General features: G+C 39.6%; 1 protein-coding gene across 1 annotated transcript in view; it reads left to right on the top strand.

Moving 5' to 3' along the window:
* Hmbs (porphobilinogen deaminase-like protein l(3)02640) overlaps positions 1-17,754 on the top strand; it is a 231,703-nt gene that overhangs the window by 107,603 nt on the left and 106,346 nt on the right. The window contains exon 5 of the mRNA XM_090412648.1: positions 6,101-6,178. Coding sequence (XP_090268774.1) covers positions 6,101-6,178 — 78 coding nt within the window. The remainder of the gene's footprint in view (positions 1-6,100; positions 6,179-17,754) is intronic.

A 17,754-nucleotide genomic window follows, 5' to 3' on the forward strand; every position in this document is an offset into this window, starting at 1 on the left:
GCTGATAACTGTATAATCTCAAAAGAAAGAATAAAATTCTTTTTGATATGCTCTGTTGATTTCTTTTATAGTCCAATTTTCTGTATTTCTTATTTCTTTCATAATCAGCAAAAAAAAAATCCACATATTTGGTGATTGACCCTAACATGTAATAAATTTAGTTTAATCTTTCATTTAAGTGTGAGCAAACAAAGTTTGTGTCTGAAAGTATCTTCAGGACTGGGGTAAGGTTGTACAACACCAGCAACTCGTTGCAAAGGTGGAGCAAGATGACATCACTCCTATCTCAGTATCTCCCATAATGCAAAACACATCTCCTTGCGGATATGTATAATGTTATGCATTAAGGGAAGGGCCACTACCCAGACTAGTTTGGACCTTTATTGAGGTCTCTTCAGTGGGACCAGGCCCAGAGTTGGAGATACCAAGCAGAAGCATAAGCAAGGTCATCTCTATCTATAGGAGTTGCCAAAAAGATGTGCCACCTTTTTATTAAATTACTCTGGATTTAGAGAAAGATGTTGAAAGTTTATTTTTCACTTGGTTAGACTGTTTGGCACTCCAATAGGTAGAGATGACCTTGCTAATGCTTCTGCCTGGTATCTCCAACTCTGGGCCTGGCTCCCACTGTAGAGACCTCAATAAAGGTCGAAACTAGTCTGGGTAGTGGCTCTTCCCTTAATGCATAACATTATACATATCTGCAAGGAGATGTGTTTTGCATTATGGGAGATACTGAGATAGGAGTGATTGTTATCTTGCTCCACCTTTGCAACGAGTTGCCTGGTGTTGTACTACCTTGCCCCAGTCCTGAAAATACTCTCAGCCGCAAACTTTGTTTGCTCACACTTGGATAAAGGATTAAACTAAATTTATTATAGTCTAACCGAGTGAAAAATAAACTTTCAACATCTGACCCTAACATGATCTACCAACCATTAGCCTAGTGAAGTATATCCAGTGTTTCCCACCAACTGTGGGAGGTGTGGCTTGAATTTTACCCCTCATATAGAGGAAGCCTAAGAAAACAGTTTTGGCAATACATCAGCAAACTTCTTTTTGAAGATGAGGCTCATCGTCCATCTGACAAAATAGAGTATCTTGGCTGACTTTGATTTAACCAACCAAATGGCTACTTGGATAAAATGTGTAAAAAATATACACTTCTTATCCGTATTATTTCTATAATATCCGAAGGTTATATTGACTTCAGTGGACACTTTGCATCAATATAAATTATGGATTATTTTATATGGCAAGGCTGGTGTAAAATCTCTCACGATAAATTACAGCTGTTTCCAAACTTATATAAAATAGAAATTGTGTTGTAAGGAATAAATGTAATAATTTTTCTGTAAAAATGCATAATTTAATTCCCATTGAAGTGTAAATGGAAAAGAGGGGATTAACCCAGATTAGAACAATGACTAAGCAAATACAAAAGTTTGCAAGGTCTTGCGAACATAAAATATGCGCCCACGAATGGAGAGAACTGAAGTGACATCATCATGCTGGCAGGTTATCCTGGAAACTATATCATAGTAACAAAGGATTAGTGACGATATAAAAGAGGTCTGAGACGAACCAGCAACGGTCTTGATTTTTAGATTCCAAATGTTTCCCTATCCCGGAGCGCTTGTTTGAATGTATAGATGTGCTAGGAGAGTGCTACTATCTGCAGTCATAAATTGAGACTTCAGCAGTTCCTTTCCAGTTACCAATGGAAGAATCGCAGCAACCTTGTCCAGCAATTCCCAGGACGAGAACTGCTACATCGTCCAAGCAACGATCATAACCCATGGTGAAGACGGACTGAGGTATTGTGCAATTGACCGAAATGTGTATGTAAAGGGCTATTGTAAGTAGGCACAAATTTTGTTAATGCTTTGTAAAGGTGATACTTGAATTATTATATATAATGAGTGTGCTTACAGATATTTGTTAGAAAAGTGTTAAGTAATGACCTTTGGTTACAAAGGGTAGATTGATTGTAAATTTGTACATATAATGGAAGAAATTAAGCTAAGATATAACTTAGGGAATAGCTACATGTTTAATTTAGATTAGTTAACATTGTGAATGGATTCAGTAAGTTGTATGTAATTTAGTCAGTTGTATGTTGTCCCTATTATATTTTGATAGGCTGTGAGAGAGAGATATCATTTCCTCTTTGATGTGTATATTGTACATTCTTTCTAGGTTTAAATAAATGTTTTGTTTGTTTAGCTACCTTGTCTGATCTATTTGCCAATGCACTACTCTAAAAAAAAATACAAAAAAAACTAGCGAACCTGCGTGTACTTTAGATTGAGAGTCGCTACGACTTGCTATAGGAAAATATGTGTATTAACCAAGATCTTGCCTCTATTCCTTACTTTAATTCTCAAACTACATTAGTTCAATTAGAATGGTGCAGTCATAAAAAAAATAAATTTTTCAGATTGATTAGTATGAGAATTGGTAACCTGCATATCATAGATAGGCTGATAACTTAAGGTCTGTTTGTTAGCAGTGGGAACAAGAAATAGGGTTAATAGTGAGATATATGTCAAGCAGATGAAAGTAAGAGTAAAGTAGCATAAAGTTAGTTAAGGTGCTGAGAGCGCAGCGCGTATAAGGTTAACAAAGGTGTACTTGAATTTAAGATTCAAGAATGAATTAATAGAATACATTATGAAAAATTATGGAGACAAGTACCGTTTTAGAGCAAAACTTTAGTTTAATATAAACCAAAATGAACACTCTACGTTTCGACCTGTTACAACAAGTATTGGCCTGACCTCTGGTGAGAAAAAAAACACCTGTACTACATCAAAGCTAGAGTCCTATTATTATCTATTAGGTTACAAAATTAAATTGGGCTGGAGAGCAACATGTTTATATGCGAGGTGGTATCAAAAAGTTTCGAGACTAGGTTTGTAACACACCAACAGATGGCAGCACAAGGCTGCATGCATAGTCACAGGGAGCACCTAACTTCATAAGTCAGTGTGCCAAAAGACATCATCCTGTGTACATCGGGAGCTGTGCAACTGATGCTATTCTGACCACCTACGTTATCACATCTGTGATTTCATCATGGACAGCAAGTTAGAACAAAGAGCAAACTTGAAATTCATGTTTGAAAAAACCTGAAATTCGAGGATCATTACCAGTGATGAAAGTTGGGTGTGCGGGTAAGACCCTGAGATGAAGCAACAGTCTTCACAGTGGAAGAGCCCATCATCTCCACGACCGAAAAAGGCGAGGCAGGTCCACAGCTCGACAAGCACATGCTCATCGTCGTTTTCGACATTCGTGGCATTGTGCATCGAGAATTCGTCCTCAGGGGCCAGACCATTAGTAGCGAGTTCTACTGCCAGATTTTAAGGCATCTGAGGGAGGACATTCGGCGAAAGCGACCAGATCTGTGGCGCACGACAAACTGGATGCTCCACGACGACAGTGCACCCTGTCACCGAGCTCTCCTCACACGTGAGTTTCTAGCCAGAAACAACACGATCTCACTTCTGCACCCACCCTACTCTCCACATTTGGCTCTTGCAGACTTCACCCTCTTCCCGAAGATAAAGATCCAGCTCAAAGGCTGGATCTTTATCTTCGGGAAGAGGGTGAAGTCTGCAAGTTTTGACACCATTGCAGAGATCCAGCGTGAATCGCAGGACACATTCCAGAAGTGGCAAGAACGCTAGGAGCACTGTATTGATATTGTATTGTATTGATATGCAAGGGGACTATTTTGAAGGTGATAGTGTGTAAACGTAGATAAATAAAGTAATTTCTCGTAAACAGAGCTGGTCTCGAAACTTTTTGATGCCGCCCCTGGTGCCTACGGCACCCAACCCCCTGTGTTCCGGACTGGTACAGCCGGTTCTCCTTGAATTCCGATGACTCGAATTTTGAAGGCTTGACACTCAGGGTAGCCCCTGAGTTTGAAAACGTTTCAAATAACTTGACAAAAACGTTACATAAAAATGTTACACAAAAACATTACAGCCTACATCCTTTTCAAGCCAACGTCACATCCGTTTCCAATTTCAGCTTATCATTTTATAGTATAGAGTAGAGCTTCTATTGTAAACTATTCCATACCAATTGGTTGAAATTTATATGTAAGATCACATAGTTTTTTTTTTTTTTTTTAAATATATATATATATATATATATTTACTCCTCCAGGATGAAATACTCCAATAAAGTGTTCATTAAACAATTCCACTATGCCTTCTGCATTAGTCACTATATTCCCATTTTTATTCCACAATGTCATTCTTCCACTATCATTTCTCCTCCTACTGGCCACATAGCTAAAAAATTCCCTACGATTTTCTGTGGATCTTAGGGCCGATCCCTTCTCATATTCCAGTTTCACCTTTCTTATCATACTAGTCACTCTCCTGGCCTGTGTCTTATATTCTTCATGCATCCTCTTCACCTGTCTCCTTATATCTCTTTCATAGCCTCTTTTTCACATGCAGTTCCTGTTTAATAAGAACTGCTAATTCTGACCTGTGACAACGAAACGCATTTCTATGCGTTGAAAACTTTCTTTTTCTTCCGTCTCTTCTTCATTAGTTTTAACGAGCTGACACTTTACTCCAAATTGTGTCCTCTTCTTCACTCGTGGAATACAGCTTACTATTGCTGCTAACAAATATTCCTTCACAATTTCCCAAGCACTAATGATATCCCAGCCTTCTAATTCCTTCCTCCATGAAACTTCCCCAAGTTGACGTCTAAAACTATTATAATCACCTGCCTTATAATACTTACCATATACGTTCACCATATACGTCACTTACCATATACGTTCCCGTCTCTTTGATACTCCTGCATGTCTATTCTTCCATGTCAAAACCACATGGTCACTCTCTCCAACTGGTGAGAGATATGTCATCTCAGTTATTATCAACTCTTCTGATGCTATGACCAAATCCATAACTCTTGAACCTCTTGTTTCCTCTATTACATGTTGCCTAAGACATTTGTCCCTCAAGAATTCTAGAAATTCCATTCCCTTATTGCTACATGCATCTTCCTCTCCCCAATTTATACTGCTGTAGTTAAAATCTCCCATAACAATCATTCTTCTTGCACTTGCCATGCTCAACTGTCTAAACATCTCCTGGTTCCCACCCTCTGTGCTCCTTGGTTTGTAGCAACACCCCACTAAATATCCTGTCTTGCCCATCTCTACCTTACACCATATGCTTTCAAAATCATTAGTGTTACTGCCTTCCAAAGCCTTCACTCTTAGAGGACATAAGTCGTCACTTATCATAAGCAATACTCCACCACCACGCTTTTCCTTCTTATCCTGCCGAAAAATGCTGTACCCTGCTACTTCTATTCCTATTATTATATCCTCTTCTGTCAACCACATCTCAGTGATCCCACTACTCTTTGGCCAGGCTGATGCTATCAGTGCCACCAATTTCTCTCATTTATTCCAGATACTCCCGGGATTAGTATAAAGCATAAAAATGCCATTGTTTTTATACCCAGCATTATCCCCTCTAGACTCCACTGGGCTAATTTATTATTTTTTTATTATTTAATTTATTATTCATATTATAAAATGTATTATTTAAAAAATTCAGCATACAGGCCACATGTCATTTAAGTATGGTCAACCTTTTATGAGCCACCAAAAATGCATGGCATGTTTGGGCTGCATGTGGCCCACGGGCCACTGGTTGCCGACCGCTGGTCTATGCTGATGGGAAACCTAACCTTGTTGTGTTTATGGGAAAGTGCTTCCTATTTTCAAATTAATTTCTGCATTCATAAAATAGATCAAGTGCAGAAGAAAAATTTGCTTTGAGAATAACTGTAGATGAGTAAATGTGTGAGTTTGGCATATTCAAATTTCAGTATTAAACTACATTTTGCAATGTTGAACTGATATTCATATTGATCTGCCAGGATCTATTCAAATACTTCTACAGGAAGTGAATAGTTGAAAATTAGAATTGACCAATATATTAAAAAAATCTATTGCATATTTGATTTATGCATTAAAATGTTATAATTACAAGTTCCAAAAGTTCATTATATTAAAAAAAAAAACCTCATATTTTATTTGACTTATTTATTATAGAAGAGAAAATCCATATGATGCTGTTGTACTCCATCCAAAACATGAACACAAAAACTTAGCTTCTCTTCCTCCTGCAAGGTATGTGTTTTTTAGAATCATTATATTCTGTATTTAATGAAAATAATATGATGAATTTTGCTCTATTTACTGAAACAAGAATATCTCAAATAGAAATGCAGATGAAAGAGAAATCAACTGAAATACAAACACCTATGTGAGACACACACATTACATTTGATTTTTTTGTGTTTGCTTGTGATTATAAAGTATGTCTTGTAATATGCTTAACCACCCACACTGCTGAGCATACAGCAGGTTCTTTGGGCCAGCTGCTGCTGGTTAGTGCATGTTACTGAACTATTTAGTAATGATCTGGAGGCTTCCCGATCAGCTAGCGCCAAATCCTAGTGTCACTTACTTTGCCAATTCATGATTGAAGGGAGACCAAGTATGATGGCTGCAGAGGAACTGTCAAAGCCACTTGTAGACAGGAGACTGCATTCCATCTGTTTGGGTAATATGTTTTTGCAAGTCTGTCAACTCTGTTGCATGTCCCTATTCCTTATTATCTCTTCCTTTACAACAGATTACAATTCAAAAGAACAAGACTTTACTGCAGATCATAATAAAATTTCTCCCATAAAAACAGTTTTAAAAAATCATAAAAAATTACCAAAATCCTACCAAAAAAAAAAAAAAACTGAACAAACAAAACTGCAATGAAAAAAACAAATGTTAGCAATTATTATTACTTACAGAACCCCAGCTGATAACCTCAACTGACCAAACTACATACACACATACACATTTTTTATCAAACTGTCACTTTTATCTTCTGTTTTTATTGCTTCCCAAATTCCAGTAACCACTCTGACCTCTTCACTGATATCTCTCAAAAGTTTGATTTTCTGCAGTTGAAATACCCTAATAGTGAGGTCATCCTTCTTTTTGGGATTTCAATATCCACAACTGAAACTGCCATCTCTTCTCCAGTTTTACTGACCAGGGAAGCAGGGATGCTGAGATATTTGTTATTAGGAATGAATTATCATGGGTTATCAATCTCCCTACTAGAATACTTGACTTCTGTCTGCGAACATACTCACTTCTTAACAAGCTCCCCTTCTGAATATACTGTGGATGTCAGTTCTCTTGGTAACTAACACCACACCTTCATAAGAGTCTCCTTTGCTATGGAACAATTTTCACCCAACAGTTCCCAGTCTAGTGTCCTTTGGCACTACAAGGATGACAAAGATGATCTCTGTGACTACTGCTTCAGTTGTCCAGATCTAAACACTTGCCTTAGATTGAATAGCAGAAATCATTCTGACAAGAATGCAGGCTTTCATCCCTTATCCACTTGCAATCTCCAGCTACTATCCAAGACTTGGATCTCAAAAAAGTGTGCCAACGCAGTCAGGAGAAAAAACCTAGCATACCATGAGTGGCTGAAGACCAAAACGCTAGATGCTTGCTCTGCTTCTGTCACAGAGCAAGTGCCACCAAAGCTGCAAAAGAATGTTCAACAGATCCAAATTAAATTTTGAAAGGGCCAGATTCTGCAAAGTGGCATTCTGTTCAAATGGCAGTTGAGCCTTGTAGTCCCTTGCCAAGGCCATTGGGTGCAACTTTTGTCTACCCATGTTTCACTGTAAACCTCCTGGACCACTTGCAGCAACGATGATAAACACACAGCTCAAAGAAACTCCATGTCAGCTCGATCATCGCCCAAGGATCGTGTTTCTTCTTTGGGAGGAGGAAAGCTTCAAAAAATAAGTTACAGTCCCCTAAAGAACACCCTCTCAAGATTTGTTCCTTAAACATAGGACTATTGGAATCCAAAGCCGAAATCATTGGAAAAATAGCCAAAGATAAAACAATTGACATCCTGGCTCTCCCAGGAAACCCACCTGCCTGACACAGTCCTCAATAGACTAAAGATCCCAGGTCTAATTCTTGTGTCTTATAACCACCATCAAAAGCATGGCCTGGCAACTTACATCTGACCCGGTCTCAAGGACATAACCCAACGTGTGCCTAAAGCAGAATACTCCATAGGTATTAAAATTCAAAATACCACCATCTACAATGTCTACAAACCACCATTGCAATCCTGGTCTGACCAGATGGACCAGCTGCCACTTCACCCTGCTATCTATGTTGGTGACTTCAGCTCTCATCACACCATGTGGGGCTATTCCTTTAACAACCAAGAAGGTGATAATCTAGTTAACTGGATGGATACATATAACCTGTATTTGATCTATGATGCCAAGCAAGAAGGCACTCTTCACTCAGCCAGATGGAACAGAATCTACACCCCCAGTCTGTGCATAGTCTCTAAAGACTCTGAAGACCACCTTCTGCCAACAACCAGAACCATCCTCAACAGATCCCCTAACAGCCAGCATTGTCCTACACTGATAGAGACAGGCACATCAATCCCAATCATCAGTAGAACACCAATCGCTAGATGAAACCTTTGCAGATCCAAATTAAGCAAATTATTACAGCAATATCATTCACCCCTAATTGCTGTCCCAGATTTGTCAAACTAATCAAAACTGCAGCCAAAGCCTCTAGGAATAGTGGCTACAGAAAACCTTACATCCCATGCTGGAGTAGGGATACCGAGAAACTTTTAGCCAAATATAAAAAAATCTGAAGACCCAACTTTTGCTAAGAGCTCTTATAACTCACCAAGAATGGTAAGGTTGCAGGAGTGGATGGTATATGGTATCTTCCCCAAGTTTCTAAAACATCTCGGCCAATGAGGTCAAACATGGCTTGCCTCCCTTTTCTCAAACAAATGGAAAACTACCTAAACTATGGCAGGAAGCCAAAATAATTGCTGTGTCCAAACCAGGAAAAGATCCAAATAATGTCAGAAATCTATGATCTATCTCCTTGCTTTGCTCCACCTTTAAGCTCTTTGAATGAATTCTCCTGATGAGTGGTGAAATTTAAAAGAATTTGAACGAATTTGAAAAACTTTGAACGAATTTTGATGAGTGGTGAAATTTAAAAGAATTTCACCACTCATCAAAAGAGCACTCCTGATTGCACAAGCTAGCTTCAGGCTGGGAAGAAGTTGCTGTGACCAGGTCCTGGCAATACAGATTGAAGCAGGCTTCCAGAGTCACTTTCATTGACCTAACATCAACTTATGACACAGTCTGAATCAGGGGCCTCCTCCTAAAGCTAAGCAATATCATAAGGTGCAAAACAACTTTCCAGCGTTTTGAATCCATTCTCTGCAACTGAAGGATCTGGGTCAATATTGGTGGGGAAAAAAAAAGAGCAAGCCCAGATTCCTCCACAGTGGTCTTCCACAGGGCTCTGTGTTATCCCCTTTACTCTTTAACATCTGCATGTCTGACTTACCACATACCAGCTCAAGCAAATATATACACGTCGATGATCTCGCAATCCTACACCAATCTACCTCCTTTGTCAACCTGGAAACAACCTTGAACACAAACCTGAACATCTTGGTACTTCAAGTAGTGGTACCTGAAGCCAAATCCAACAAAAACTGTATCCACAGCATTCCACGTGAACAATGCAGAGGCGAATCGAAACCTCAACCTCTTTCTGTGGCAAAATGGTTGAACATGAACCTCACCTGAAATACCTTGGAGTGAGCCTGGACAAAATTAAAATGAGAAATAATATCATTTCATGGCTTGCTGGAACAACCTGGGGTTGTGGTGCTGATATGTTAAGGTCATCTGCACTAGCCCCCGCATTCTCTGCAGCAGAATACTGTACCCCTGTCTGGGAAAGAAGTGCTCACACTTACACCCAGCTAAACTCTACCATATGCACAATTAGTGGGACACTGAGAAACCCCCTCTTCCCTGGCTGCCTGTCCTATCTAACATTGTTCCACCAAATATATGGGGAAGACAAGCCTTGATCATCATCATCAAATTCCTGCCATGTACCCTCAAGGGGTGAGCAACCCCCTCCTGCCCTTGCACCAGACTCTTGTAAATCCACCTAGCCTTCCCCTAAAATCAAGACACCCTTTCTGGTCCATGGACGAACTCTCTTCAGCTGCCTTACCATCAACATCTGATGGTAAGATTTGGTTATCTGTCAACAGGATCAGAACTAACCAGAGCAGATGTGGCTACTTACTGCATAAATGGAGACTGTCAGACCACCCTTATTGTGACCGTTCCTCTGTGGCCCAGACAATTACTCATAATGTGAATGACTGCTCTGGGTGCCAATTTCATTGACTTTCTGGTGTGGACATTGACCTGTAGCTGCTTTTGCCATAAGAATAAATAAATAAAACTCTAACATTCAGATTGTACCATATTTACCTCACCAAAAGACATGGCAGATTTACTGGCACAACTCTTCTCATTCAATTCCTGCATGACCAAGTCAAATTGTGTTCCACCTTATCAAGTACTGCTCAATCCATGATCTTCACATCCAGTCTTCTGCCAGAAAAAAATTTGAAGAATCCATGATAACCTGAACACAAGGCTTTTTATTCTGATGGTATCCCACCTATTGTGTTAAAACCTTGTGCTTCAGAACTAACACCTATCCTTTATAGCCTCTTCAGTCTATCTTATTCAACTAGCATCATACTATAGCCCCCACATCCAGTCCATTTCAAAGAAAGGGGATAAATCACAAATTTTCTCTGCTATGCAGTCAATGTTCAGATAATTTAAGTCACCCATAATGATTAATCAGTTAACCATTGATTCTGCAATGATTGTGTAATGATTCTGCAATGCCAAACAAGATTTCACAGGTCTCCAATTTAAATGGGTTGGTAATGACATTACCAATGGTAACTATTGGATACAAAGGAATGTTGAAATGCACGTACACAAATGCAAGAAGTATCAGGAATAAGGGTGAGGAGTTTTTGGCATTGGTATACTGAACTTGGCCAAAAATTACAAGCACAGACACCAGTGAGACCTGGTTGACTGAAAATGATATAGTTACAGGGATAAATGTAAAGGGTATTGTATTTTCAGGGAGGATAGAAGGAACAGGATGGGAGGGTGGGGTATATATAGCTGATGATAACTGTAGAATTACAGCCAACAAAATTAGAAGTTAAAGATGATATTAGATCTGAGGGCGATGGTTCATTTAAGGCTATCTGGTGTGTGAGATAGAAGCAAATAGGACAAAATACGTGGTCGGGTGCTGCTATAGACCAGGGAAGTCCACAGGACAATGTAAATGCCATGAATCAGCACAACGAGTGCAGGCCGAACAATTATTATGGGTGGGAGACTTTAACTGTGGGAACATTGATTGGAGGGAGGAAGGTGGCATGGCAAGATAGAAGTGGGATTTATACAGTTTCTAATGGATAATTACATGAAACTACATGTTATAGAGGGAGACAATGGGTTTAAGAGTGTTGGATCTGATAGTATCATCAGAAGATATATCAATAATCAATGTAGACACTCTGCCTCCGATTGAGGAGAGTGACCATGTGGTCTTGTTCTGAGAAGTTGCCAAACATGTGGAGTTCTCTGTCAAGAAGGAGTTTATGTACAGTTAACTTCTTCTTGAGTTAATTGTGAGATTATGATTATGAGAGACTCAGGAGTCATCTTGAAAAGCTACAAGGAAAGATTGTCAGTAGTGCATGTCCAGTGATTAGAGATTGCTTGAGAGTAGCAGCGTCAAACTGCATACCCTACGTCAGGAGGATAAACCAAGTTGGAATTAAATAGATGAGTACGGATATAAAGCAAGAGCTGTAAAAATAAAAAAAGGAAACATTTTGGAGGAAATATAAAGAATAAAGTGATCACCATACTCATGAGTAGTACAAAGTTCAAGCAAGAAGGGTGACTAGCATGGTAAGGAAGGCCAAATCAGAGTATGAGAGAGAATTAGCCAAACAGGACAAAGTAAACCCAAAAGAGTTTTTTGTTATGTAGCAAGTAAGAGGAAAAATGACTATGGTAGAATGACATGACTTTAAACATTGCTCATGGTAGAAATACGACTGAACCAAAAGAAATAGTTGAGTTGCTGAGTGATCATTTTGCAAAAGTGTATCATCCAGATGATAATTTTACAGTAGCTGATGTTATAGATGTTACAGAGATGCATATCAGCATTGAGGTAGATGAACAGGAGGTGTTCAGCATATTAAAAAATATGAATGTGAACACGGCAGTGGGACTGTATGGCATGTCAGCCTGTGTACTACATGAATGTGCAAGAGAATTGGCATTGCCTCCAACGAAGTTGTTCAATCTAAGTCTCAGCTCTTGCAGAGTTCAATGGAGTGGAAAGAAGGTAAGATAGTACCATTACATAAAGGTAGCTCCATGACAGAGGTAGGAAACTGCAGACCAATTAATATATCGGGAGTGGTTGTTAAAGTGTTGGAAATGTTGGTGAAAGGTTAAATAGGTGGATAGGGATACGATACTCTATAGTGGGTAGCATGGCTTTGTGAAGGGTAGGTCCTGTCTTAGTAACTTACTCACATTTTATAATCAGCAAAATTGGATAAAGGTAATGGCTATACCATGATACTGCTCGACTTTACCAAGGCATTTGACAGAAATACCACATGGAAAACTATTACAAAAACTGGAGAGGATGGGAATGGATATGAGGCTAGTAGTATGGGTAGGGGGATGGCTGACGGACAGACACCAGAGAGTGCTGTACAGTGGAGTTTAGGAGAATGATGGTGACTAGTGGAGTGGGTTCACTAGGGCCACTGCTCTTTAATTTGTATATTAGTGACATAGGGAAATATTTAAAAGGGCGTTATGCAGTTGTTTGCTGATGATGCAAAACTGTGGAGAGCAATAGTTGATAAAGGATGCAGTATTGTTTAATTAAATTGGCATGGTGGGCAGAGGATAATGATTGCCAATTTAATTACAAAATGTAAGGTTACGCACTTCATGTTGAAAAAGTTGCATGCGATGTCTCTCATATTGATGGTATTGGTTTGCAGAAAATTGATGAGGTTAGGACTTGGAGATAATGGTGGACAAAGAGTTGAAGTTCAGAGGGCATATTGCAAATGTTCGTAAAATAGCTCAACGAATTACTTGGATAGTGAAAAACACACTAACAAGTAAAGATATGAAAGTTATTATCCCTCTTCTTAAGGCTATGATTCGGCCACATCTTGATTAATGCACACAGATTTGGTCGCCTGGGTTTCTAGGCAACCAGGAAGTGGTAGAGAGGATTCAGAGATGAGTGACCATCATCATCATCTTGGGCACTCATCTCTGAATCCTCTCTACCACTTCCTGTCGCCTAGAAACCCAGGTGACCAAATCTCTGGAATACTTCTTATGAGGATTGGTTGAAGGTTTGTGGGTTACAAAGTTTAATTGATAGGTGCAAAAGAGGGGACTTAAGGGTCAAAGCTATATAACTGAGAGGAGACCTCCACATAGCCTTTAAAGGAATGTGGAGAACCGACCAGGGCTTCTGACCTAATGTCTAATCCTCACCTTCTCGTGGTGCACCCTGTTGGGTATCTACTTGGATACTGAACGAACGAGGATGGGCTGCCAATTTGGGATTTAGCCTACCAAATTGTATTCTTATTGGTTAAACTAAAATAAAAAAATGATGGTACAACATGACAAAATTTCATGCCGGCTGGGGCATCGCCCGGTTAAACAAGGCCCCTGTTGTTTTCTCCAGGGAACCAGGGCGAACAGCAAAGAGTCAGCTACTGGAACAAATCTGAAAACAAACCTCAACTCAACATCACCAGAGTTAAAGATCGGTACTATCAATGTAAGAAGCCTGAATGGCAAAGAAATGGAGCTAGCTGAGGAATGAGATAAGTACCAGATCGACATAATAGGAGTGACTGAAACAAAAAAGACCAAAACTGGTGAGAGCTTTCTGAGCAACAAATACAAAATTTTATATTCAGGCAATGACAATCAAGGAAAAGAAGGAGTGGCCATAGTATTCAACACAAAATATGAGGCTAATCTTCTTGAATGGCAGTCAGTCTCAAGTAGAGTAATGTGGGCAAATATGAGAATGGGGAACTGGACAATGAGACTTATTTGTGCTTGTGGTCCCACAGAAGGTTCTACTAAGGTAGAAGTGGAGGAATTTTTTGATGCTTTAGAAAAAGCAACTGACACAGTGAAAAAGGAAAAGTTGGTCCTTGTTGGGGATCTAAATAGCAGAGTAGGAAATGATTGTCAGACATACAAAAATATTTTGGGAAAATTTGGAGAAAAGAGCAAAGCTAATAATAATGGCAGATACCTGTTGGATTTCTGCTCAGGACATGGATTGGCTATTACTAACCCCATGTTCCAACATAAAAATGTGCACAAATTCACATGGAGAAAAGAGGCAAGAAATAAGAAAAGTCTCATTCACTATGTTATTGTTGATCGTAATGTTTTCTCCCTGGTACAGGACACCGGAGTGTACAGAGGATTTGAAATTGGAAGTGATCACTATTTAGTCTTGAGCAGGATAAAATTGAATTTCATATTGAAAAGAATAACATGTAAGAAAGTTTTAAAGCGAATAAAAGTTGAACAACTCTCAGATGTGAACTGTAGACTAAAATACACAAAACTTATTGAAGAAAAAATGAAAGAATTTGAGAACAGCAACCAAACCTTGGAGATTCAGTGGCAAACCTTGAAGAAAACTGTGATTGATTCAGCCAGAGAGACATGTGGTAAGGTTATCTGCAAGGATAGAAAAATCAGAACTCCATGTTGGACACAGGAAGTTAAAGAGGCAGCGAAGGAAAAGAAGAAAGCATAACAAAAGTTCCTGGCAAATAAGTCAGCTTGTGTTCTTAGAGAATACAGAGACAAATGTAAGAAAGCTAAACACTGTGAAACTAGCTAAACAAAAGTCATCAGAGGAGTTTGATTACTTTGAAAAAATGCTAAATGAAACAAGCAGTGATAGCACATTGGTAAAAAACACTCAACAGGCATACAGTCAGGAATACATATCCATACTTGAAGTAGAAAAAGCCATCAAAGGCCTGAAATGTGGAAAGGCAGCAGGATTAGATGATATTTGGCTCTTGTCTCTCCTGCAGTATAGCACCTTCAATCGAGTATGCATCCTCCCATTGATGGATCCCAAACCTCAAGACTTTACATTTTGCTGCATTGAACCGACAGCCCCATTCATTTGCCCATCTGTCTAGTTTATTCAAATCCTATTGCAGGGCTGCCACGTCTGCACTATTATTGATAACCCTTCCCAGGTTCACATCATCTGCAAACAACTGAATGTTCCCTTGCAATCCGCTGACAATATCATTGATATAAAGGTTGAACAATAGGTCCCAGTACTGAGCCTTGTGGAACCCAACTTGTAACCTTTTGCTTCCTTGATATTGCCCATACACAACTCTCTGATACTTATCAGTCAGCCAATCCTGAATCCATTTGACTAACCCAACATTCAAACCCATGTCCTGCAACTTAAATATCAGCTTATCATGCGGCACCCTGTCAAACGCCTTTGCAAAATCCAAAAAAAAATGGCAGTTTATATGCCTTTCCTCATCAACTGCTCTTGTCACTTTATTATAAAAGGCAACCATATTACTAAAGCAAGAGTGCCCCTTAATGAATCCATGTTGATTCTCACAGATAACATTACCCTCATCTGCCCAAAGCTGTATATAGTCCCTCACTAATTTCTCCAAGACCTTAACAACTACTGATGACACACAAACAGGCCTATAAGACACTTCCAGTCTGCTACCGCTCCTATGCAATGGAACTATCTTACTCCCGTCCATTCCCTGGGTACCTTTCTGCAGCCAGACATTTATTGAAAAGCCAGGTCAACATAGCTGTACTGGTATCCAGTGTACTCAGTATTTGGAACAACACACTCTTCTCTTGCACCTCTAAACCCTGAACCTGCCCTGTCCCTCTAGTATGAAAACCTCCTCCAGGATGAAATATTCCAATAAAGTGCTCATTGAACAACTCCACTATGTCCTCTGCATCAGTCACTCTATTCCCATTTTTATCCTGCAATGTCATTCTTCCCAATTGTTTCTCCTCCTACTGGCCACATAGCTAAAATGTGGCCAGTAGATCTAAAGATTTTCTTTAGAAAAGATCTAAAGAAAATCCCTTGGATTTTCTTTAGATCTTAGTGCCAATCTCTTCTCATATTCCAATTTTGCCTTCCTCACCATTCTGGTCACTCTCCTGGCCTGCATCTTATATTCTTCGTGTATCTGTCCTCCACCCCTTTCTTATATCTCTTCCATAATCTCTTTTTCAGCTGCAGTTGCTGATTGATATCGTTTGTCATCCACTTTACATCAAATTGTGTCTGCTTCTTCACCTGTGGAATACAGCTTACTATTGCTGCTAACAAATAACCTTTCACAATTTCCCAAGCACTAATGATATTCTGGTCTTCCAATTCTGCCCTCTATGGAACTGCCCCTAGTTGATACCTAAGACTATTATAATCTCCTGCTTTATAATTCCACATACGTTCCCTTTTCTTTGATACACCTGCATGTCTGTTCATCTTCCAAGTGAAAACCACATGGTCACTCTCTCTCCAACTGGTGGGAGAAATGCCTTCTCATTTATTATCAGCTCTGCTGATACTGTGACCCAATCCAAAACTCTTGAACCTCTTGTTCCCTCTATTACATGCTGTCAAAGACATTTGTCCCTCAAGAATTCCAGAAATTCTATCCCCTTCTTACTACTTGAATTTTCCTCTTCCCAGCTTATACAGCTGTAGTTAAAATCTCCCATAACAATCATTCTTCTTGCACTTGCCAAGCTCAACTGCCTAAACATCTCCTTCTCTCCACCCTCTGTACTCCCTGGTTTATAGAAACACCCCACTAAATATCCTGTCTTGGCCACTTCTACCTCATACCATATGCTTTCAAAAGCATTTGTGTCACTGCTTTCCAAAGCCTCCACTCTTACAGGACATAAGCAGTACTCCATCAGTAGTCTGCGCTGTTAGCCTAGTGGCTGTGCGCATCGCAACCATATGCTTGGGGAAGGAGTGTCCTAGGTTCGATTCCTGTCAACGACGTGAGGAGCTGAAGGATCTTCCTCAGCCATAGCCAAGTTAGTCGGTCTTGAGCATGGACAGCAGGGTTTTTTCTGGTTGGCTGAGTGGTTAGCGTATCCGCTCTCCAGCCAAAAGGCTGCGAGTTCGAATCCTGCCCTGGGCGTGGATGTTTGTGATTGTGAAAATACTAGTGCTGATGGTCGGCTGTAGATGATGAAGGAAGTTGCAGTTGATGAAGTGGTGGAGACAGAGAGATGTAAAGTAGGTGCCCTCCCTTGATGAATCTTTGGACTCCCTGGAGGTGTTAAGTAATAATAATAATAATAATAATAATAATCACCACGTTTTCCTTTCCTATCCTGCCGAAAAATGCTGTACCCTGCCACTTCAATTCTGGTTATTATGTCATCCTCTGTCAACCACGTCTCAGAGATCCTGATAATCTTTGGCCAAGTTGATGCTATCGGCGCCACCAATTCATCTCCTTTATTTCAGATACTCTTGACATTAGTATAGAGCATAAAAATGTCATTGCTTCTATACCTATCATTGTCCCCTCTCGATCCCCCTAGGCTCAGTGTTACCTGATGTTGTCCCCTTTCCCC

This window comes from Typopeltis vanoorti, chromosome 23 (assembly GCF_054136105.1).
Source record: "Typopeltis vanoorti isolate ZY-2024b chromosome 23, IOZ_Tvanoo_1.0, whole genome shotgun sequence".
In the NCBI taxonomy this organism is placed as follows: Eukaryota; Metazoa; Arthropoda; class Arachnida; order Uropygi; family Thelyphonidae; genus Typopeltis; species Typopeltis vanoorti.